General features: G+C 54.1%; 1 protein-coding gene across 1 annotated transcript; it reads right to left on the reverse strand.

Annotated features, from left to right (window-relative positions):
• Positions 1-506: 506 nt before the first annotated feature.
• On the reverse strand, positions 507-23,289 carry abl1 (c-abl oncogene 1, non-receptor tyrosine kinase). Its single transcript, XM_030085018.1, is given in 13 exon segments — positions 507-1,989; positions 1,991-2,160; positions 2,385-2,513; positions 2,618-2,707; positions 2,789-2,941; positions 3,025-3,209; positions 3,358-3,535; positions 3,617-3,701; positions 3,798-4,070; positions 4,825-5,120; positions 6,572-6,736; positions 21,071-21,427; positions 22,794-23,289. Coding segments are annotated over 12 exon segments (3,507 nt in total). The 5' UTR covers positions 21,375-21,427; positions 22,794-23,289; the 3' UTR covers positions 507-510.
• Positions 23,290-23,705: the final 416 nt, after the last annotated feature.

Raw genomic sequence — 23,705 nt, forward strand, 5'->3', positions numbered from 1 at the left:
TCAGTCGAAGAAACACCAGAACAGAAGAGAGGTCACTCCGACGGAGTGGAAGGCACTAAAGAGGGGCTGCGGTTCGACACCGCCTGGGTTTTCTGGCTCCCGTCATTATTCTTATGGCACGTTGGTGAATACTGGTAAAAGCACTCGTGGAGAAACACAGATCAAAGGCCGACGGCCGGGAGAGGCGCTGTGCAGGAGACAAGATCTCCAACCGCCGGCACCGAGGCCGGAGGCGGCGGGCGACCGGGGAGTCGCTCACCGTCATCGGCGTTGGCGACTCACTGGGACGCCGGACGCTGCAGTCCGTGGTGAAGGGGGAAGGAGAAGCGTCAGCGCTAAGACACGATGGCGTTAGAGTTCAGTCAGAGTTCCATCTCCACTCCGCCTGCCGCGACTCCACAGGCCTGAGTGTTTCTGCGCGGCTCTCAGGCGACCGTTCGGCGTGTGCCGCGGCCAACGCTCAGACAAAAGGGCAGTTTGCGGTCGGGAAGAGTTCGGGGCTCAGCGGCGCTACCTCTGAACGATGTCGCTGATCTCCTTGACGGAGGACAGCAGCTTGCTGAAGTCCTGCTGCGCGCTGGCGCCCCCGGTGGCGGCGGGGCAGATCTGCAGCTCGCGCAGGCTGCTCTCCAGCTTGTTGATGGCCTCCCGGAAGGCGAACTTGTTCCTCATCTGCTGGATGGAGTCCACGAAGCTCATGCAGTACTTGGACAGGTTCTTGCCGGCCTCCAGCACGGCGCCGTGGCTGCCCGTCTGCTCTGAGTTGCGGCAGATGGCGGCGCGCAGCAGCTCCGTGCCCTCCAGCACCATCTCGCGCGTCACGGCCGAGTTGGGCGTGCGCTCGGAGGACTGGCGCGGCGCCGTCTTGCGGAGGGAGCAGCGGGTTCTCGCCAGCGGCGTGAAGGCGGTGGGAGAGGCGGGATCGCCGGGGGAGGACGGCGAGGAGGAGGGGCCTCCCAGGCTGTGGCTGGAGGCGGAGCTGGTCACTGAAGTGGAGGAGGCGGAGGTCTTGAGCGGTTGAGGTTTGGCGGCGGGCGGCTTCTTGGGGCCGTCGCGGGCCGGGTCGCTGGCGTCCGAGACGGCGGGGAGGCACTTGGCTTTGACGTCCGGGGCAGCGGAGGAAGGCGGGGGCGGGTCTTGCGTGGGGCTGCGGGACGCCTTGCCGGTTTTGGTGTTGGTGGGGGGCGGGGGCGGGGCGGGTTTGGGTTTCTGTAGCTTCCCTCTCTCCCTGACGGACGAGGACGAGGAGTCCAGCGAGGTCTTGTTGCGGCGGGCGCGGCACTCCTCCCCCGCCGCCCCCAGCGCCGGGAACACGTTGGACTTGAGCAGCTCGGCGTGGAGGGCGCTGGTCCTGGAGTTCTCCAGGCCCAGGCCGGGTCTCTTCACCGCCTTCGGGGTCAGGGCCTGCGGGCTGGGGTCACAGTCTTTGCCCAGGAAGGCGGCGGGAACGTCGGCGGCGGCGTTGAGGCGCGGCGGGGGGGTGAGGGTGCCCATCCGGGGGGCGCCGTCCCCCTTCTGCTCGCCGGTCCTCTTGCGGGGCAGAGCCGGCTTCCCTCCGAAGGTCCCCGAGTCGAAGTGGCGCTGGCCCAGGTCCCGCGGCAGCGTCACGGACTTCCACTCGTTGCCGTCGGCGCCGCCGCCCGTCGCCAGGCTGGACGACCACAGGAACCTCTTGGAGTTGGAAATGGGGGTTTCCTCCTCACTGGGCGGGGTCGTGGCGGCCTTTCCTCCGGGGCCGGGCACGGCGGGCGCGCCCTTCTTTCGGGGATATAAAGGTCCGGGGTAGCTGGGGGCCCCGTTGGCGATCCCTCCGGCGCCGTTATTGTTGGGGCCCATGAACTTGGAGGGGGGGTCGAGTCCGTGCGGGGCATCATTGGGGGCCAGAGACGCTCCGTTGTTGAAGGCATCACCGTCCCGGGGGTCGGGGGTCAGGCCCCGCCTGTCGTGGTGGACGTCCATGTCCCTGAAGGACGAGCTGCGCTTTGGGGGGGGCGGGGGCGTTCTTCTTCTTCTTCTTGATGAGGCTGAGGAAGCTGCTGCCGCGCGTCTTGTCCTTGTCTTTGGGCAGCAGGCGGTCGTCCTCGTTCAGGTTGCCGTCCAGGAGGGGGCGCTCCTTCCTGGGCAGCATGGGGGAGGACACCGCCGCCTCCGGGTCCAGGTCTGAGGGAGGACGGGAAAATAGGCTCAATGTTTGCCATCAAAACAAGTTTCAGGAGAAAACTGAACCCCGAAGGTTTTCAATCCTGAACTGTTTTCTGTCATTACGGCACAAATGTTTACGTTTTACTGCTGATGAGATTTCAACCTGTTACAGGAAACAAAAGAAAACAACCCGTCAAACAAAGTCGGTTCCTTCCGGTTCCTGAGATAATGGACCGTCTCACCTGGACTGTCCCCGTCTCGATTGTCCATGTTCTTGCGGAGGGTTCTGGTCTTGGTGGGCAGCTCGGGCGCCTGCTGAATGGGGCCCAATATCGCCTTCTTCTCCTTCTTCCCCAACTCCTTCTCCACCTCTAAAAGAACAGAGCAACACAGTTTTGGCGTCTTCGTCACTGAAACCTAACCTCTGGTTTAACCTGAGGCTCGAAGAACAAAAGAAGGAGGAATCAGCTCAGACCGTCAGAGATGCTGGACTCCTGGAACATGGTCTCGAAGGCTTGGTGCGTCTCAGCAAACGACGGACGTTCCAGAGGGTTCCACCTCCAGCCTGCCGGGGAGGGAGCAGTTAGGAGTGTTTCCAGGAGAACCTCTGGACCCAGAACCCCCCGGGGCAGCGGGCCGTACTCACAGGCCGTCATCAGCTCGTACACCTTCTCGGGGCAGCCCTCCGGCCGGTCCATGCGGTAGTCCTTCTCCAGCAGCTCGTACACCTGAGACAGGTCGATGCCGGGGTACGGAGACATCCCGTAGGTGGCGATCTCCCACAGCAGCACGCCGAACGCTGCACGGCGACAACAACACGTCAGGCACGACGCGGTACGGCAGGAAACGGTCCGAGTCCGTCTTCCCGGAGACCAAACTCACCCCACACGTCAGACTTGATGGAGAACTTGTTGTAGGCCAGACTCTCTGGAGCCGTCCACTTGATGGGGAACTTGGCCCCGGCGTGCGCCGTGTACGTGTCTCCGGTCATCAGCCGGCTCAGGCCGAAGTCCGCCACCTTCACCAGGTGGTTCTCCCCCACCAGACAGTTCCGAGCAGCCAGGTCCCTGCGGGGGGGGGGGGGGGGGGGGGGGGGGGGGGGGGGGGGGGGGGGGGACACACACCATGAGAACAGCTGTTCACAGGGAACTGGCAGAAAGGCTGGTTCTATCCTGGAGCTGTGGGGGCGGGGGGCGGGCGGCGTCCGGCGCTCACCTGTGGATGAAGTTCTTCTTCTCCAGGTACTCCATGGCGGAGGAGATCTGCGTGGCCATATACAGCAGCACCACGGCGTTCACCTCCTCCCGGTTGCAGTCCCTCAGGTAGTCCAGGAGGTTCCCGTGGGTCATGAACTCCGTGATGATGTAGAAGGGGGGCTCCCGGGTGCACACACCTGCCGGACGCCCATAGACATCAGAAAATGAGCCCCCACCCAGAAAACAGCGATAAGAAGAGCCAGAAGGATCATATCTACCCAGCAGCTGCACCAGGTTGGGGTGTTTGATCTCCTTCATGACGGCGGCCTCCTTGAGGAACTCCTCCACCTCCATGGTGTCCTCCTGCAGGGTCGGCACAAGCAGGACCAGCTCAGACACGGCGCGCAGTTACGCCCAGAGCCCAGCAGGGGGCGGCGGCACTCAGCGCGGCGGCGTTACCTTCAGGGTCTTGACGGCCACGGTGAGGTTGTACTTCTTCCAGACGCCCTCGTACACCTCGCCGTACTGGCCGCCGCCCAGCTTGTGCTTCATGGTGATGTCGGTGCGCTCCATCTCCCACTTGTCGTAGTTGGGCGAGACGCCGTAGATGGTGGGCTTGTTGCGCTTGGGCGCCGGGTAGTGCAGCGTGGTGATGAGGCCGTCGGCCACCGTGGAGTGGTGGTGCACCAGCTCGGCCAGCGTGTTGAAGCGGCTTTCCGACGACACGTAGAGCTGCGGGACGGGTGGACAGGATGAGAGGACGGCGAGGCGGCGCCGGACTGGGCCCGAAACAAAACACTGGCTGCGTCTGTTCAAAGACCGGCCGTCGGTGGAAAAGTGACTGAATGTTTCCCATAAGGAATCATTTTCATGCTGGCCCCGGTCAGGAAGCCGGACGACAGAAGGATGTTGGTCAGCGCTCGGCGGACACACTGTTTTCCATCGTCCCACTCTTACATAACCGCCCTGCTCGGCTCGCCGCGCTGCTTCAAACCCGACCGTTCAGCAGCGGAACGAGGAAAACAGGGTTTTTCACCCCGACCAGGGTGAGTGGACCAAACGAAGTCCGGTTCCGTCAGACCAGAATCATCCTCCCCTCAGCTCAGGGGGAGAATGTGGCCGATACAGGGTTTGTGTGTGTGTGTGTGTGTGTGTGTGTGTGTGTGTGTGTGTGTGTGTTGTGTCTGTGTGTGTGTGTGTCTGTGTGTGAGGCTGTCTCAGTGTGTTAACACATGTCTTAGCATGGGCGTCAGAGTCTGGCCCGGCCTGGCGTCTGCAGCTACCAGCAGCACGGCGGCGGTTACAGGCATTCCTGTCATAGCAGGCGTTCCTGCAGCCGGCTCACCTCGCTGCTGCACGCACGCACGCACACACGCATGCACACACACACACATACACGCAGGCCAAAACCGGCTCCTCCGGCTACGAGCAGTGGAAACCCCCCCCCCCCCAGCATGGACAGGCGAGGCAGTGCAGTGTGGCCCACCTTGGCGTCGGACGCCGTGTTGATGCGGTAGTGGTACACCCGCCCCTCGTAGCGCAGGGAGATGGACCTCTGCCCCGGGCTGCTCTCGCTCTCCCGCACCAGGAAGCTGCCGTTGATGCCCGAGCTGAGCAGGTACTCGGCGGCGTTGCGCGACACGGGCCCGTGGTACCAGCTGTGCTTCTCCAGGCTGTTGACGGGGGTGATGTAGTTGGACGGCACCCAGCCCTGGCCGTTCTTGGTCTGCGCCTCGCACCACTCGCCATTGTGGTTGTAGCCCAGCACTCGCAGCTTCTCCCCTGAAACGCACCGCGGCGCGAGAGGTCAGGCACCTTTTCCAGACATCTGAAGAGGTTCATCTGAACACAAACGGGCCGCCACGGAAAGTCAAACACGGCTCTCGGCTTGTTTATTCCGGCACACGTGTTCCCGGCTTCCTTCCTCTGCCGGATTGTTTGACTGTTGGAGGGAAAAACCGATGCGAGAGAGAGAGAGAGAGGGAGAGAGAGAGCGAGCACCGAGGACGATCCAGACAGACGCTCCGTTTCTGGACACCTGGACGTGTCCTCTAAGGGGACGGGTCTGAACGCAGCACTTCTATAGGTACAACCGAGAACTGATCCACATAAAATCAAACGGTACCTGAGCGCATCCTTGTGACGGTGGGAGAGTGGCGGATCTTCCAAGAGCGTAACGTCAGCAGCAACGCAGCCAGTGTGACGAGACAGTGATCGAAAGTATCGCACACGCTCGCCATGGCTGTAGATCCAGACATGCCAACGACACCGTTTTCAGCGTTTCTGCCGTCTCCGTGGAAACAGACATCGGTCTCTGAAGGGTGACGATGCCTTCTCACTCGTCGGCGCCGTAATGGCGAGTCACGACGGTTTCCCCTCGTTTACACGGACATGGAGTCAGATCGTTCACCACAACCTCCACCTTGACAGGTGTGTTTAAACTGGCTGGTTGCCGTGGAAACGGACACTCAGAACGCTGAAATGTTCCAGCGTTAATAGAAACCGTTGTGGTGTACACAGATATTACAGTTTGCGCTACTTCCGACTTCCCTTTGGCACGGCGGTGCCGACCTCATCTCAGTTCACAGTTCAGAGGTCACAGCCCACAGTAACCTTCCCTGAATCCTCCCTACTCTCCTGGGATGAATACGCTCTGGCCTTTAGCATGCTGGCTGTGAGGCTAATGCTAGCTCGCTAACGTGAGGTTAGCTTCCATTAGCATCACCAGTTTGGGTCTCGGCGCTCTGGTACGTCTCCTATCCTTTAAACAAAACACTCAGTCAGTGTTTTCTTCATCATTTCATGGACCGGATTGGAGAATCTTGCGGACCAGTTTTGGACCACAGACCTTAGGTTTGACAATCCTGCTTTGGTGACTAAAAGCTAATTTCTTAAAGTGAAAACTGTCTTCATACCTATAAACCAGATGAAGGCCTGGTTAAAACTGCATCTTTACCTTCTTTCAGAGCCTTCATTGGAGCGGTTCTCCCTCAGACCCGTCAGGAGGATTTCCTCGTGCCGCCCTGCTGACCGGGGGGGTTTAAGGACTTAACACAATCCCAATTCAAGCCCAACTGCATGTAATCCCCCTTTTCTGTCCCTTCACTTCCTCCTGCCAGCTAAAGGAACACGGGGCTCGCTAACGAATGCTGGTTTGATTCCCAGATGTGTTTCCAGGTCAGAGCTTGTCGTCAGAGCCGACAGGAAGCCGGACCGCCCATAAAGCCCCTCACCTTTGGTGATGCTCAGCGTGTTGTCGCCGCTGGCCACGAAGTCGTACAGCGCCACGAACAGGTTGGGGTCATTCTCGCTGGGCCCGGCCAGCAGGTTCTCCTTGGAGTTCCAGCGGGCGGCTTCGGTCAGACCCTGACCCTCCAAGTCAGGTCTCTGGAGAGCTTCTGGAAGAGAGAGCAGGGGGGTGAGCACAGCCGGCTGAGAGAGAGAGAGAGAGAGAGAGAGCATTTGTAGCTGCCTTCAGTTGGAAGTGTGTGTCACTGTGGTTTCCTCAGCTGTTCTCACATGTTGGCGGAACAGAACAGAACAGGTGTTCTGTCACATGACCACGGTGCTCGGAGCCTCTGAAACCTTCTCCAAATCGCTGTGAGCGACTCCGTCTCTGAGGAACCGGGAGAACACGCTGCTTTTATGAAACATGTGTGTGTGTGTTTGTGTGTGTGTGGCTCCATAACAAAAATCCATCGACAGCACCAGCTAGTGGCCCGGCATGCTAACTGCATCTCCATTCAGTTCATTCCAGAACAGCCGTGTTTGTGGGGATTAGCAGGTTTTAGGAACAAAGCCAGAGGCCGGACTGGAGGGGAAACATCCGGTCACCCACACGGTTTAGGGACAGCAAATACTGACTTGTGAACTTGTGAGTGGACTTAAAGCTGAAAAACACGGCCTCGGAAAACCACAAACTTCAGAAGAACACGTCCGGTTTCCATTCCTGACAGATTTAAAGGCGGCACCGTTCAACAGAAAAGGTTTTTCCTCTATATCGAGCATCAAAGCGCGATGGAGAGTGAACCGACGCCGATCCAGGAGCGAGGAGGGCCTCTGATCAGCTGGCTGGGAGGAGTGACCGCACGTCTTGGCTCAAGATGTCGGTCCAGATGATTCAGCTGCTGTGGAACTCGTAAAGAATTCACAGCGATGACGGCACCGCTGTCCGGAGTCGAGGCTCCAGACCTCAGACCGGCCCGGAGACAGGGCGTGGCTTACAAGAGGAGGGCGGGGCCTGGAGCAGAGCGCCGGCTCGCCGCCACGAGGACACGCCCCGTCCCGCCGGCGCCCCGGCTCCGTCATCCTGGAGCCACATGTGGTCCAACAGACCCCCGTCCGAGAAGACCGGGGAGAACACACACCCGAAACAGAGTCTGATCCCCCGTTTCCACGGCAACGTCTTCCGGTGAAAAGGGGAAACTGTAGCAGAGAGCTGGTATCTGTTGAGACCAGCGGTGTTCAACCTGTGGCTCTGGAGCCTCATGCGACTCCTTAGTCCCTCTGTAGCGGCTCATGAAGCAAGAATAAACACCGAACCTCATTTTATTGAAGTGAAACACTGCGGCGTGATTCAGAACGATTCTTCAGCCTCGGTTCAGAGGGGATTAAAAAAAGGTATAAGAAAAATCAGGAGAAATAGCTAAAACTACAAGAAAGGGGAAAAAAAGATAAAAAAAACCCTGAAATGTCTCTAATTTGTAAAAGAAGGAAATTAAATATGGAAAAAACATGCAAAACTGCTTTAAAGAGGGAAAATGGATGAAACAGCTAAAATATAAAAATGAACAAAAAAAGCTTGAAAAGAGCAGAACGGTAGTAAAACTACATAAATGCATCATGAGATCTAGTTTTTGTTTGTTCATCAAAACCAAGAATGAAGCTTCCTGAGCTGCCTTCGCCTCATTTTGATGTTCTTTATGGCTCCAGAACAGCTGGACTTGGTGGAAAGTCACGAAAACGTCAGTTTTCATCAGTGACGCTGTGAAGCTTGAGCAGCACAAAGCGAGGCGGCTGTGAGCTTCGCCGCCACTGAACGTGGTGTTAAGGTGCGTCTTCAGCTCTTTAACTGATCATCAGTGTTTACAAAGACCCATTATCTGTCTCGCTTTAAACCAAACTGTTTCCACATTTCATGAAGCTCCACAGGATAAATCAGTTGTGATTTAAAAATCAGGACATCCTGTATCCAGGCTACATATTAACATACGTGATGAAAATAGAGTTATTATGGTAACGGGGCCGGCCAGGGCCGAGGAGAGAGGCAGAAACGTGACAACTGGATGAGACTGCGATAGCTCAGGATGAGTCTGACGTCAGCAATGCGTCAGGAATCAATTGATCATAAAAGCAGTACAGAGTCCAGAACAGAGGCTGATCAGCTGACCTCTGCTTCAAAAAATTGGATTTGCTTCTTCTTCAGAAACTACATTTCGGGTTTTGTCCCAGAAGAATGTGATGAACTGTTGCCTCAAATTGGAAAAAAAACTTGTTGAGACCTTGATATGAGGTGGAAACAAAGAGCTTAGGTCTGTGGTCCGACGGGCTTCTCGTGGTTTCCGTGCTCCTCCAGAGTCTGAGCGTCGTCTCGGCGGTGTGAGGATCCGAGCGCCGCACGGTGAACCGGGACCATCAGCATCTCAGGCATCTGGTTGTGCAACATCTGGCCCGCTGCAGCCTGCATTACTGATCAGTGACTCCTGACTGAGTGCAGCGCAGTGGCCTGAGCGTCTTCAGACCCCCCCGCCTGCGCCCCCGGTGTGTGTGTGTGTGTGTGTGTGTGTGTGTTGCTGCTGAGAGCAGAGCGGCAGAGTGGAGGGGGACTGGGCCAGGAGTCAGGTTTCCTTCTATTCTTTTTTTCCTCTGCAGCTAGCCAGTGTGTCTGCCCCCCCTCCCCCCTCCCCTCCTCATTCTCCACTTTCCACAGCGCAGGAATCGTTTCTCTACAGGGTGAACCTCGTACCCCCCCCCCCCCGACGTCTGGTGTCTCTACACGGCGTTGGGACCGCCGCCTTACCTTCCAGGTAGCAGCTGGAGGACGAGGACAGGCCTCTCTTGGATTTGCAGCCCACCAACTTCAGGCAGATCTCCAACATTTTCATTTGTTTTCTCTCCCGCTGAAAACTTGGGCTGCTTGTTGGAATGCGGCGGCGGTGGCGGCGGCGGTGGCGGCGGCGGCGTCCTTCGAGCGGTTCCCATCTACATGTGTCCAGCAGGAGAGGAGGAAAGGCCTTCTTGTCCCGGCCGTTAGAATCCGTCCTTCCCCAAACTCCGAGTCGGCGGTCCGGCCAAGAAACCCGACTTCTCCTCAACACGTCTCCATGTTCTGCTTCCTCCGTAGCTCTCTGGCTGGACGAAGCCGCGACCCGGCGGAGCAGCGGGGGTGTGTGCTAGCGGCGGCGGCGCGGCGGTGCCATTCCTCCCCGGCGCAGTGCGAGTCCCAGGCTCAGGACCAGTCCTGCCTCCGCTGCCAACAAAGGGCCTCTTTCAGGACCGGCCCGCTGCACTCAGCGACATCAGCTGAGCCCTCCCCCCGGCAGCAGGGGGCGGCCACACACTCACACACACACTCACACACTCTCTCTCCGGGAAGAACACAAACGGCGACCGAGGCTCCGGCGGCGGCGGGCTGAGGGGGGTCCGGTCTGCAGAGCCCCGTCTGGAGTCTTCCTCTCTTTGTGCTGGAGGAGCAGGAAGAGGCCGAGTCGCTCCTCCTCCAACTTTTCCTCCCTCCCCTCCCCCACCGTCCCGCCTCCGTCCCGCCGTCCCTCCGTCCCTCCTCGGGGTTCCAGGTCCAGCGGGCGTCTGGAGGCGGCAGCGCTCACAGGCCTGTCAGTTTACTGACTGTTAACTAAAGGAGGGCTGTCAGCGATTAATCTCTTAAACTGAGATTAATCCCAGAGTGAGGGCTGGGATGATCAACTGGCTCCAAGAGGAGAAGCAGGAGAGAAAACTCTTCTTCCTGTTATTGAGGCGTCGTAGTTTCTCCTCCCTGTTCAGTCCAGCTGAACTATGAGGATCAGATTCTTCATCTGAAGCTTGAAATGTTTCAGATATTCAGACTGTTCAACACCGAGAGAGAATCTGGGCCTGGCTTCCCTTGAGCAGCTCAGTTTACTTTACACTGTTGGATGGTTCAAATCCCACATGAGCGTTTTCTGATGAGAAACTGCTTCACTTCAGTTAAAAGACTCACATAAAGACAGTTTTGTGCATTAAACTGTTGATTTTGTTGATTACAAGTTCACAGACAATGCTATTAATCGCAATTAATTGTGGTCAGAGTTGCAATTAATTAGTTTTTAAAAGTCTTAATCTACTGACAGCACTGATTTTTTTTTTCAGACTGATTGAAAGCTTCAATAAAAGGGATTATTGATCGCCGCTGCGCCGACGACCCAGACCACTAACCACACCAGGTAACGAGCGGCCGTCCGAGGCGGCGAGGAAACGGGGTTTCTAATCAGGGAGCAAACGCTGACCGGGAAGACGTCCTGTCGGCCCGAGAACTCCCACGCCCCGCCCACGTTACCGACGTGCCTCTGAGCAAGGCATGACCTCCGTACCCCTACAGCAATGCATCCTGGGAGCAGAGCCGGTACGGCAGACATCTGCTCTACCCCAAACACCAATTAGGCAGAAATGCGGGCCGTCCTCCAGCTCCGAGCCGGGCCGTTAAGTTACCGCAGTGGCAGAGCGTCGGGGGGGGGGGGGGGGGCTGATGGGGAAACATGAAGCACATTGTTTGGGGCTGAGCTCACTGGAGAATCGCTCGCTTGCGTTTTACAATCCAGACCGAGTGTGTTAGCAGTTAGCTGACGTACATCGTCCCCCCCCCCCACCCCGAGGAGGATTACTGGCTCTCTGTGCCCCCTCCCCCGGCTGCCCTGCCCTGCCGCCCCCCCTCCAGAGGACCCTGCCGCCCCCCCTCCAGAGGACCCTGCCGCCCCCCCTCCAGAGGACCCTGCCGTCCTGCAGCAGCAGCAGGCGGAGCTGCAGTCTCTCCGGATTGTTCCTGAAGGTTGCCTCATTGTGTACGACTCTGCGGCTGCGTGACGTCTGCAGCCCCCTCACACTGTAAGACCTATGATCAAAGCCTCTGTCCCTGGTCCCACCCGGCTGCCGTCTGCCCTCAGACTGGCCCAAAGGCACTCAGGCAGTGAGCAACCAAGTTAAAAACATAGATTAAGAGGTTCTGAGCCATTTTCTCAAGTATTCAGGGACTGCTTCATGCCTCTCCTGTCCACCTCATGTGTGTACACACACACACACACACACACACACACGCGCGCGCACACACTAACAATGCTTCAGGAGCCAGCCAGCCACATTTGGCCTGAATCCTTTTCCATTCAAGTTATGGAACAAAAGTTCTAACACGTTCAGACCAAGCAGGCTTCCTAATGACAGAGTGTGGAGGCCGTGCACCGCCACATCACTCCACTGCACCACTGCAACCAGCACCAGGCTCCACATGAGGCACTGAAGAAACCTGGTGCCAGTCTCTGGCTGTGTGTGTGTGTGTGTGTGTGTGTGTGTGTGTGTGTGTGTGTGTGTGTGTGTGTGTGTGTGTTTACTCTAGAGAATGTGGCCAGGCTGTCTGAGGCAGAAGAGGTTCAGGGTTTAGAGCTCCTCCTAACCCTCCGGTCGGCCCGGTCCTCCGGGACGGTGAAAACCCAGCATTCCACTTCAGAGAGGTGATTTTATTTTGATTTCTCTCGGCACAAAGAACCTTTGAGTTGAGTTCCTTCAGAGCCGTGTTCCGCTGTAAAGCAGCACCATAAATGAGCCTGAAAAAAATGAGCTTCAGCTACATTCTCACACACACACACACACACACACACACACACACACAGAATACATATGGCACGTCAACAGGGTTCATCCAGCAGCACACGCCAGGAGACAGCCAATCAGACACCTCTCTAGCATCTATCGAGAGGCAGAGCTGTCCAACTTTCCACCGTGCCGGGTTCAGAGTGGGATTCTAACCATGGCATTCTCACCAGACCTTATAAAACCATGAGGAGTGAAGCGGCTGACAGATCACACAGACCGAGTTCAGTCGGGCGTCAGGAGGTGTGAGCTCTACAGGTACAGTCCACCTTCCCTCCCTTAAAGCATCTGGACCGCGTCTCTCATGACGGTGGACAGGCCGTCTGGTGTCCCACGCTGAGAGCAGCTCGGCGGCGGTTCGAGTCCCGGTGCACTGATCTCCGCTCCTGTAACCGGATGACGTGAGTTTTCCTGCAGACCAACACACTCCGTACAGAGCGTGGGAGCTCCGCCTCAGCCGGGCGGAGCTGGCGTTGGGACAACGCCGTGAGATGGACGCTGCAGCGCCGCAGATGAGGAACGGATCAGAAGCAACAGTCTGAAGGAGGAAAACCACAACGAGCAACACCGACTGATGAGCATCCAGCAGGAACCAGGTGACTGCAGGTCAGCAGAGGCGCCACAACACACACACACACACACACACGCACACACACACTAAAGAGTAAAGACAGAGTCTTCACACCAAGACAACCTGCCTTGACGTCTGGGGAAAGACCCCGTCTGTCCCGCTGGAGTAAAAACAGCCGACAGCAGAGCGACTGAGAGGCTGAGAGGAGGAACGGCTCTCTCAGGATAAGTGGATCCAGATGCAGAGAGCCCTGCAGGCCTCCCCGATCCTCCTAAAGCTCTACCCGGACCAGCTCAATGCAGGACAGCAGACCAGCACCGCACAGACCGTTAGCGCGCTAGCATCTGTTAGCAACTCATCTGCAGCCAGCACCAAATGTATTACTGCACAAACACACAAAAGTACCGAAAACCGGTACCATTGACTCCCAGGTACTGGGTCTCGGTACCCATCTCCAGATCACCCAAGACGCATTCTAATACCAAGTGTCCAGTACCGTCCAAACATCGGACTTCGATCGAGCTATCTGAAGAGCAGGGAGCAGTTCAGGTTTCTGTTTAGACCGCCAGAGCTGCCATCCCAGAAGACAACAACAGCTGTCTGGAGCTGGAGCGGCAGAAGGGAATAGGGAGAGTGTGTGTGTGTGTGTGTGTGTGTGTGTGTGTGTGTGTGTGTGTAACCAGGTGGCGTCAGGCTCCCATGCTGCATTCCTGGCTCAACCGGCTTGAGTGTGTGGAGCAGCAGAGTGTGAGCACCATGAAGGCAGAGCCCAGAGTGAAAACCGTCTCTAAAACCCGGACTGCCCTCGCCGTCACGTGCTGGAAGGCAACCAGGACGATGGAAACACGATGAGATGAGGCTGGAGCCGTCGGGGGAGTGCCTCAGGCTCAGTTCCTCGGGTAAATAACGGTGTTGTTGTCAGTGCAGGGATAATCACAGGACCTGATTACATAACAGAGTCCGGTCTTCAGAAAGCAGGGCGAGAGTCAGAGACTCAGACTGTCCCAGACCGCCATGCACTCTCTCAGCTGTTCTGAGCAGAGCCGGAGGGAAAAAGCTCTGCTCTGGGCCTCGCCGGCTTCTTTCCCTTGGTTTGCATCTCGGCTCTCGTTTCTTCACACTGAAAACATGGAGCGTGCGATTGGACGGCTCGTTGATCGATCGGTCGGAGCCGCCAGCTCCGACTCAATGTGAGCATTATGTCCAGGAAACGCTGAGCTGCCATTAACTATTCATGGTGCGCTGGCAGAGCTCCCCAAGACCGAAATAGATCTGAACAATAAGCATTTTTAACATCCAGCAAAAAAAAAAAAAAAAAAAAAAAGAAAAGATAAAGTCTGTTGAGTGTTTTCCACGGAGCTTTTTCCAAAACTTCCACCTTGGAAGCCATTTCTAAAAACTTGTGTTGTCAGTGACTTCGAACCCAGCTGTTTTGTAAACGGGCGCACAAACACGACTCAAGTTTTCTCACTTGAAAAGTAGCGTAAATGAGGCCTGAGCCACAAACCCAAACCCTAAAGTTTGGTCTCTGTTGGTTGCCGTAGCTTTAGGCATTTCTGTGTTTCCAGTCATTCCATCTGCTCTCGGTTCAGACTGTTTCAGACGTTTGAGGACTTTCTTCTGTTTTGAAGCTGTTTAATCTGGTCTTCCTCGGTACTTTCAGCCATACTGATCATGTTAGCTGTTCGAGGCATTTCAGCTGGCAAACATTATTCTGAAAATAAGTCTAGAAATACCATAACCAATCTGAAAGAGTTTTTTTTTTTTTTTTTTTTTTTTAACATTAGGTTGTGAAAGCTTCAGCTCAGAAACAGCCAGGACGGTTGGTAAATGTAGTTAAAACAATAGAGAAGCGCTGGGCGGGTCTGCTCCTGCCAGGTGTGTGAGACGGACGTCCTGCTGTCCTGATGGACACACACAGCTGCTGGGGCCACAAAGCCGGCTGCGCTCCAGGTGGCGCCCGGATGAGAGGGGAAACACTCAGGACTCAGCGGTGTGTGTGTGTGTGTGTGTGTGGTCAGCCGGGGGACAGCTGTCTGTCGCAGTGCAGAGGTGGCACAACACACACATTCCTCAGAACCAGGAACCAGCGGGAACCGTGGCGGCGGTTCCTGCTGCCAGCCAACAGAACGGTTCTGGCTCCGGGAAACAACACACACACACACACACTGGACGGTTGGGGAGTAAGCAGAGCAGAGACACCATGTCCTCCGGCGGCCCAACAGCTGGCTGAACCAGGAGCACTGCGAGGCGCCCTGGGCACGGGCGTGCACGCCAACACACACATGCTAGCACACACACCGCTCCTCCCATCTTCAGGACCCACAGGGATCATGGGAGGAGATCTGCTGTCTAGACTGTATAGATTCCTCGAGTTCCAGCCAAGAAAGACACACACACACACACACACACACACACACACACACACACACACACACACACACACACACACACACACACACACACACACACACACACACACACACACACACACACACACACACACACACACACACACACACACACACACACACACACACACACACACACACACACACACACACACACACACACACACACACACACACAAAATGATTTTCCAACTCTATATTCCAAATCAGTTTCTACAGCTAAACATGAGCAGGGGTGCAGGTCCAGAGTGTGTGTGGATTCCTTCTAAACCAACCAACAGCTCCCTCTAGTGGCCCCACATGAAAACACCGTTTTCAAAACGTTGCAGTGTAAATGCAGAACGTTTCTGAAATGATGATGCGTAAACGGCGCCTGGGAGTCTGAGGAAAACAAAAGGCTAAAAGGAAACAAAGTGTGGCTGAGCTGCAGGAGCTCCTGTCTGGACCTTCTGGAGGGTTTATACGGTCAGTGAATTGAGACAAACGCTGCTCCGAAAATGTGCAGAACCTCTGTAATAAAACTAACAGGTCAGTTTGAAAACAAGATCAACATTGGCACAGAGTTAAGCTAACAGTCACACTCACCCCGAACGTCACTGACCTTTAACCCCAGGAGGACTTTCCTCTGGATATCTGATCACTGACACACGAGCCAATCTGATACGAAAACACTGACTCATTTTACGGCTTGGACATTAACACACACGTCATTTAGAGCGCTCAGGCTGGCGCCCTGTGACCCCGGACAGAGAGCGGTCAATCGCCACAGCGAAGCAGCGGCGGCGGCGCCTTCCTGCCGTCATCTCCTTGTTTCTGGAGCTTGAAGCTCTGCCAGGCAGAATTATGGGTAAGAATCAAAGCAATGCTGCACCCACACTGAAACCTTTCCAAACAAGCCAGAGGGCCGCCGTTTTTTTTTTTTTTTTTTTTTTAACGCCGTCTGGCCAATGACCGTCGGTCGGCCCCGCCGTCTACTCGCCGCCGCCACATGAAACATGAAAGTCAGAGGGAATTAAAACTTGAGACGAGCGGGGAGGCCAACCACAGGCAGAGCGTCCCATCAGCCCTGCTGCGGCGTCCAGCTGCTGGAATCACTGGGTTCAGAGGGATCGCCGCTGCCTCGTCACCTCTGCCTGCACAACACAGGTTATACAACACACACTCCAGAGAAAAGCTCTAAATACAACACGTCGCCATGGTAACCATGGAAAACCATCCAGCTGTGCATACCAGTCAAACGGGCCTTCATGGGGATGAGTAGTAGTTTGGGAAAAAAATAAAAAGGTATCTGGGTCAGAATTTCAATGTGCTGCAATGAATCATTTTAACCACCAGGGGGCGGATCTCCCTGCACAGCTGAGCTGTGGAATGAGTGGAGAAAAAGCTCCTTCCTCCTCCTCCTCCTCCTCCTCCTCCTCCTGGCCGGCTTCCTGAGTCACATGCCTCCAGGAAACGGCAGGAAAACAAAGAAGGAAAAGGGGAAATTAATTCTTCAGGACATGACAGAGCGACAGCAGGGAGGCGGAGCCAAACGCCAAGTCAGGCTCACGGCCAGCCGTTCAGCTCACACACTTCCTGTCCCGTTGACATGAAAACACACAGCTGATGAAGAGCAACACTGCTGGACGAAGGGGCTTCTGGGAACTTTATGATACACAACCGTGGCTTAAAACAACGTCTAGTTACCGTGGAACACACGGCGGCGAGGGTTTTAGAAAAGCTGCAACAGAAAATCTATTGATAACAGACGACACAAAGTTCCACCAAGTCAAAGACGCTCCGGCTGGAATCCATGAGTTGGATCCAGAACATCCATCAGGCTCAGACTTGTCTTTATTTCCCTTCTTCTTCCTCCTGACTCTCTGATCTTCCTCACTCTGATCAATCAGCTTCAACGATTATCCAACAACCAGCCAGCCAGCCCCGGGTATCTACCGAAGAACAGCATTGTGGGAAGGCAGCAGGCGCCAGGTCCCCTCGACATGGTGCACGGAGGAGCCCAGAGCACCGGCAGGTCCCTGCATGCCCGCCGCCGCTGCCTGCATGGCAGAGCAAGGCAGCAAAGGCCTGAACCCACAACCTCGGCTCAGGTTCAACCGGCCTGGAGTCTCGTGTTGAAGCTGCCCTCCTGCTGCACCGTGACTCACCACACACACACACACACACACACACACACACACACACACACACACACACACACACACACACACACACACACACACACACACACACACACACACACACACACACACACACACACACACACACACACACACACACCACACACACACACACACACACACACACACACACACACACACACACACACACACACACACACACACACACACACACACACACACACACACACACACACACACACACACACACACACAGTGTCACTGACCCTTCCACACATCTCACCAGTTACCGGCAAAAAGCTCTCACTGTGTTTTTCTGACCTTCCTCCCTCGGCGTTACGCAACACGGACAGTCAGTGGAAACACACACGCACACATGCACACGCGCACGATGACGGACCTTCATAATAAAAGTGCTCTGAAAGCTGTTATTTGTGACAGGCTGGTGTTCTAAACAAGCTGCTTTTCCGTTTCAGAAAACTTTGCCATTTTCATGGAAACGAGGAGAGCTGTCAGTTTGAATCGCGATTAATTCATGGAGGGCTCTCAACGACCTTTTTTTTTTTTTAAAACTTAATATTTTTTAAACTTAGTGATCAATTGCACTTGGCTCAAAGAGGACAAAACTCGTTTTCCTGTCGGCATTGTTTTTCCATCCCTGTTCAGTCCAGTTGAATTACGAGGATTAGATTCTTCATTTGAAGCTTGACTGTAAGTTCATGAATGATGTGATTAATTGCAATTTCAAACAATTAATCACGATTAAAACCGACAGCACCAAAAATCAGCTCTGATTAACAGTCGAGCTGCTGAAAATGATGACACAAATTTATGATAATAATCACACACTTAAAGACTGATACACTCATTTAAAAAAGTCATAAACAACCCTGTAAACCCTCTCAGCCATCTCTGGAATTTATCACTGGGAAAAAACCTGGTCGTTTCCCAATGAAAATGAAAAACACTGAAGTCATTCCAAGAAGCACAAATGAGAGTACACACAGCTACACAAACCACGGACCGATAACACTACTGCCACAATTCTCCAAAATCCTGGAAAACCTCTGGAGTTCCAGACGAGAACAGTTTCTGAGAAAACGCCAGATAATTAATCAGGATCACCAATGAACTTCACTTATCTGGAAAACCTGCTGTTTCTTGTGGCGTCCCCCAGGGGTCTGTCCTGGTACCCCAACAGCTCAACATCTCCCTCAGTGACGTATTTAGCGTCTCATAACTGCTAGAAGTCATTCTGTTTGCAGATGACTCCATCATATTGGTGTGATTCGAGCCCCTCGTGTCAGAAATATTACTGCTCAAAACAAAAGCAATCAGATGAAACACAGAGGGCAGGATCGACAGGCATCAAACTGAAAACAGACGGGACATATCCAAATGTTCAATCCAAGTCCTGCTGCTCTGCACCACGTTAAAAAAAAACTAAGAATCGGAAGCAACTTAAACTGAGAGGCAGAGAACAGTGGAACAATTTAAAGGTTAGTTAGTAGTAGAGGCGATTAGAAAACACACCGATGTGCTTCTCCAGACCTTTAACGATCTGGAACTGCTTTAACAGAGACGCCTTTGGTTTTTCACTTGAGCGCCTTCATCCTCTTAATCCCTCCACTTTACACTAATTCCCTTTGGAAACTGAGCCTTCAGATGTGTAAACATGTAAATATGTCTGCTCACGTTTGATTAGGTGAAAGTTAACGGTTTAAATCCACATTGTGATCCTGGAGTCAGGCACATTGAATTACATTACTCTTAGAACGAAATAGGAAGAAAGCTTTAGAAAACCTGAATCAATTAAACCAGGAAGTGACTGCCAAACAATAGGAAGTCTTTGTGTGTCAGTCAGAGTCCTGATCAGTAAACTGCTGGATTCTTTGGACCTCAGAGTCTGAGGAAGAGGTTTATTCAGGAACTTTACTGAGGCACAGACACCTGATGATCTGATCTGACCTTCCCTCCCAGTGTCTTTCTTCACGGTGTTTTTGATGTCGGTCATCACGTGAACCTGAGAGACGTCGTTTCGCCATAAAAAGGAAACAAAAGTCAGACTTGACAGTGGAGGAGCAGGTTTCACTTTGGAAGACTTCACTCCATTAAAAGCTGCTCCTGCTGCTTTTACACATTAGTAGAAGGGTGTAAAGAACAGTCACCGGTGGGGGTGTGACGATACACTCGCTCATTATTTACACCGAGGACAAAATGCTGCCACTCAATGATTTAAAGGTGGTGGACGAATCTTCAATGAAGGTATCCTCAGACAGCCCTCCTGGCTGCGCTCTCTGCTGCTGCTTTCCTTCTCCTCCTCAGCTTCTGGCAGAATACATGCAGCAAAGGAGCATTACTGCCCCCTACAGGTTACAAATAGAAGCACATAGTCTGCCACCAGACAGCTTTTCACTTAAAGGGCAACTTCGGTTTTTTGACACCTGGACCTTATTTCTAGGTGTGTCATGCTCATATACTCACTCAGACGAACATGGTGCAGCTCGGAGTCCTTCAGAAGTTATTTAGGTCCAACCGATTTAGTGGGGGACACGGCAAGGGAGCTTCAGCGCGGGACATCATCTCTGCAAAATCGCTCATTTCGGCTATACTTTTTCATCCATCGCCAGTGTTATCATAAAGTCAGCTCGTCTACCGTCTTCATGTGGGTCAGCTGATCTGGATCCGGAGCCTCTCGGTGAGGAGAGGGCTCCAGGAGGAACGCGGCGGCCCGCGCTCGGTGCACCTCCGCCGGCTTTGGGACCTCCGGAGCCTCCGTGGAGCAGCTCCGGCCCGTTTACCCAATCGGCCCCAACTCGGCCCCTGGAAGTCAGACGCCCGGGCGCCGACAGCCGAGGCCGAGCCAAAGTGCCTCTCTGCTGGGGAGAGGAGCTCCGCAATGTTCCCATCCAAGCTAATTGTGGCTAAGTTAGTGAAAACTGTCAGCTCGTCTGCCGTCTTCAGGAGGGTCAGCTGACCCACCTGAAGACCGTAGACGAGCTGACATTATGATAACACTGGCGATGGATGAAAAAATATAGCCGAAATGAGCGATTTTGCAGAGATGATGTCCCGCGCTGAAGCTCCCTTGCCGTGGCCCCCGCTACATCGGTTGGATCTAAATAACTTCTGAAGGACTCCGAGCTGCACCATGTTCGTCTGAGTGAGTTTATGAGCATGACACACCTAGAAATGAAGTCCAGGTGTCAAAAAACCGGAGTTGCCCTTTAAAGGAGCCCCATCATGAAAAATGGACTTTTATTTTGACATTCTCAGTGTGTGACGGCCTCTTTAAAACTTCAGCTGACTTCATTCATGCATATTTCAGTGATCTGTATGAACGTTCAGTCTGAGCTGTTGAGCCAATCAAGAAGCGCCAAACGCTTCCCCTTTACCAACAATCTCCACAAGATGGCAGCACGTAGCCACCATAGATATATACAATATAGACCCGGGAGATGCTTCCATCCAGTCAGCTGGAGTCTAGTATCGTCACGGTTATGCTGTTATGCTGGTTCCGGGGCAATGTGAAGTCCAGTTATTTGGACTTGAAAACACAGTAGATAGAGTTACTGATATTGGGAATCTAAAAGTCCTCCATAGTTGCATTTCAAGTGGCTTCGAGCACCGTTGTCATGGAAACAGACCCCCAAAAGGCAACAAAGGTTTGGAGCTTCCACTTTGACAACCCTGCAGTATTAATGGGTCCCAACTGTCGACCATCACGACACAAAGCGGCCCGCCGCCGTCAGTAGTGAGTGACTCTCTTACCGTGCACGACAAATATGTTGCAGGGTTGGCTGCCATGGCGCGACTCCCCCCTCTTCCCCCCTTTGATGAAGGCCGGCAGACTGGGTCTCCTCTGGTCCCCGACAAACTTCCCCGGCTGCTGCCCCATAAGGCCGGGGTGCCAGCCGCAGCCGGGCCTCCCCGAGCTGGACTCCGCGGCTCGCCGTGCCACACGGGGGCCGGGCGGGGGCCCGGGGCCCGGACTCACGGGCTCCTCTCCCGACGCGGGGCCGAAGCAGAGCACCGACGCAGATCTGAGGTTCTCCAGCAGGTCTCTGGTTATCATGCATCAATAAGGCCCGAGCGCTTCAGAGCACGGAGGAAGAGACTCCCGGGGATCTGTGGAGAGACGGAACACAGTCACAACTTATTACAACTTACTCCACAAACTTCTACAACTGTTGCATTCTGGGTGTTTTTCCGAACTCCCCCTGACAGCAAGGCTTTGAGGCTAATGCTAGTTAGCTAGCTTTCATGGAAGTATCACCAATATGTCAGCTCTGTGTTGTGTTCACTACTCTGAAGAAATTGGTTAAAAAAAAAAATTCTTTCTTAAATTTTTTCTTTTTCCAGTTTTCTTGGTGTGTTGACCGGATTGGAGCCTCTTAGGGGCCTTTTTTGGCCCACGGGCCTTATATTTGACCCTGATGATTTAAGCCAATAGGTCACCAAACAGTTCTGACTCTGTGTAAGGGGAAAAAAACTTTACCTTTAAGGCTTAACTCTAAGTTTGTCATTGAACGCAATGTTTCAGAAAACTAGAGAGTGCTTTCCAGGAGGAGGCAGGGGCAGCTGTCACTAACGTGAGCCTGCACAGAGGCTCCGGTCTGCAGGCATTAAGAGACATCTATCAAAAGGTCATTTTGGTGTTTTTAGATGCAGAAACACTCAAAACGTTGCAGCGCGTTGGAGTTACTCTGACTGACTGTTGGATTGCTGAATTGGTGCTTTAAAGGTCGTCTAACATGACCAAGCACACAACTCTCAGGCCAATCCAGTCACTTTAAGAATAATAATGTGATCTTTCAGCCCGTTTTGTCAGGTGAAAGACTTGTAGGACATGTGAAGACATGATCTGTAAGTTAATATGCTATTATTTAATGAAACTTAGAGTTAGAGCCTGCCTCATTTAGATTTACAGCCTTATTAAATCTGTATTACAGGTGTTTTCTACCTGCAGAGGACGTGGATTAAACAATGTTTAAATGAAGATTTAACAGTCAGGTAACCTAACCAATAAAAAAAACCTGCCGTTATTCTGCTTATTTTATCCCATAAATCAGATTTTAAAACAGCTAATCACCTTTCAGAAGCATCAACGTGAGAAAAACTGATTTATAACACGCAGCAGAAAGTTTTCCTGAGGTCAGCAATCAAAGTGTGATAAAGTTATGAGCTGGCCTCAAATATCAAACTATATAAAAGTCTGTTTACCTGTCTGCACAGAAACACTGACTGATCTGCCTGAGGCAGGGCCTCGGGTCTGACACGTGTTTTAAAGGCAGAATAATTAAGATCTAAGTGTCACAGTTTGGAAATTTAATCAACAAAAAAGTATAATTACAGAGGATGACTCAACAGAACTATCAGACATGGTCCTAAAACTCCAGTGAAAAGTTGATCAACTTCATCGATCACCACTCAAAAGTGAATAAAAGTGCTTTATCCCCCTCAGGAAGGTGTGTTTTCCCAGAGTGATACTCACAGGCGGCCTCAGGCCGGAGTCGCAGGCAGCCATGAAAGCGAACCAGCGGCTGCTGCTGGAGGGTCGAGCCGGCCCGAGAGGCGCTCCGAGCGGGCAACAGTTGGCCGTGACGCCGCGGACGAAACTTCGCCAAGTCCAGCTGGAAGTCTCAGGAAAGCATGCGGCCTCTGGAGCGGAATATCCAGAGCTTTCTCCTCGTTCGTTCGGTTTAGTGCGGGCTCGGACTGCAGCGAGCTCCAAACTTCCGTGTCCCGCGGAGCTTCTTCCCCGGCGGAACCCGGGCTGGAGGCGCTTCGATCGGGGCGAGTCGAGGGAAGTGCTCCGGCTGCGGGGCGGCGGCTCCCGCCGCGGGTCGGCTCCTCTGCTCGCAGGCGCAGCGCTGTCGGTTGCCGTGCCCTCGGTCCGCGGGCCCGCTCATCGCTCCCCCCGGGAAGCGCGAGCAGCGAAGTTGTGCGGAGCGCGGAGCGGGGTCGCCTGGGCCGCCATACTTCCACACGCAAGGTGGTTTACACAAATATGTGGGTGGGGCGACGCGTGACGTCACGTGCGTGCGTGGGCTCGTACGCCGCGGCGCAGTCGAGGTTTTATTACAGGGGCGCTCAAGGGCTGGTCCGCGGACCACAAACTTTTTATTTTGTTCATTTTTATTAAATCCTGTAACAGACGTGAAGATGAAGCACGTGGCAGCACGTAGAGGGCGTCAGGACGCGCCAGGCTGAACACTGAAGCCCACAGGAGGACTTCCTGGGCTGCAGTGACTGGAGGTGGACACGCTGGACTGTGATCCGCTCAGATGTGGAGATGAGCAGCAGTACTGCCGTTTCACTTTCGCCTCCAGACTCCGATCTGCTCTGCTGCAGCAGCAAACGTCTCGGCGGTGATCTTTTTTTATGAATGAGCTGCTGATTTCTG

The sequence above is a fragment of the Salarias fasciatus genome (genome assembly GCF_902148845.1).
Source record: "Salarias fasciatus chromosome 7 unlocalized genomic scaffold, fSalaFa1.1 super_scaffold_4, whole genome shotgun sequence".
In the NCBI taxonomy this organism is placed as follows: Eukaryota; Metazoa; Chordata; class Actinopteri; order Blenniiformes; family Blenniidae; genus Salarias; species Salarias fasciatus.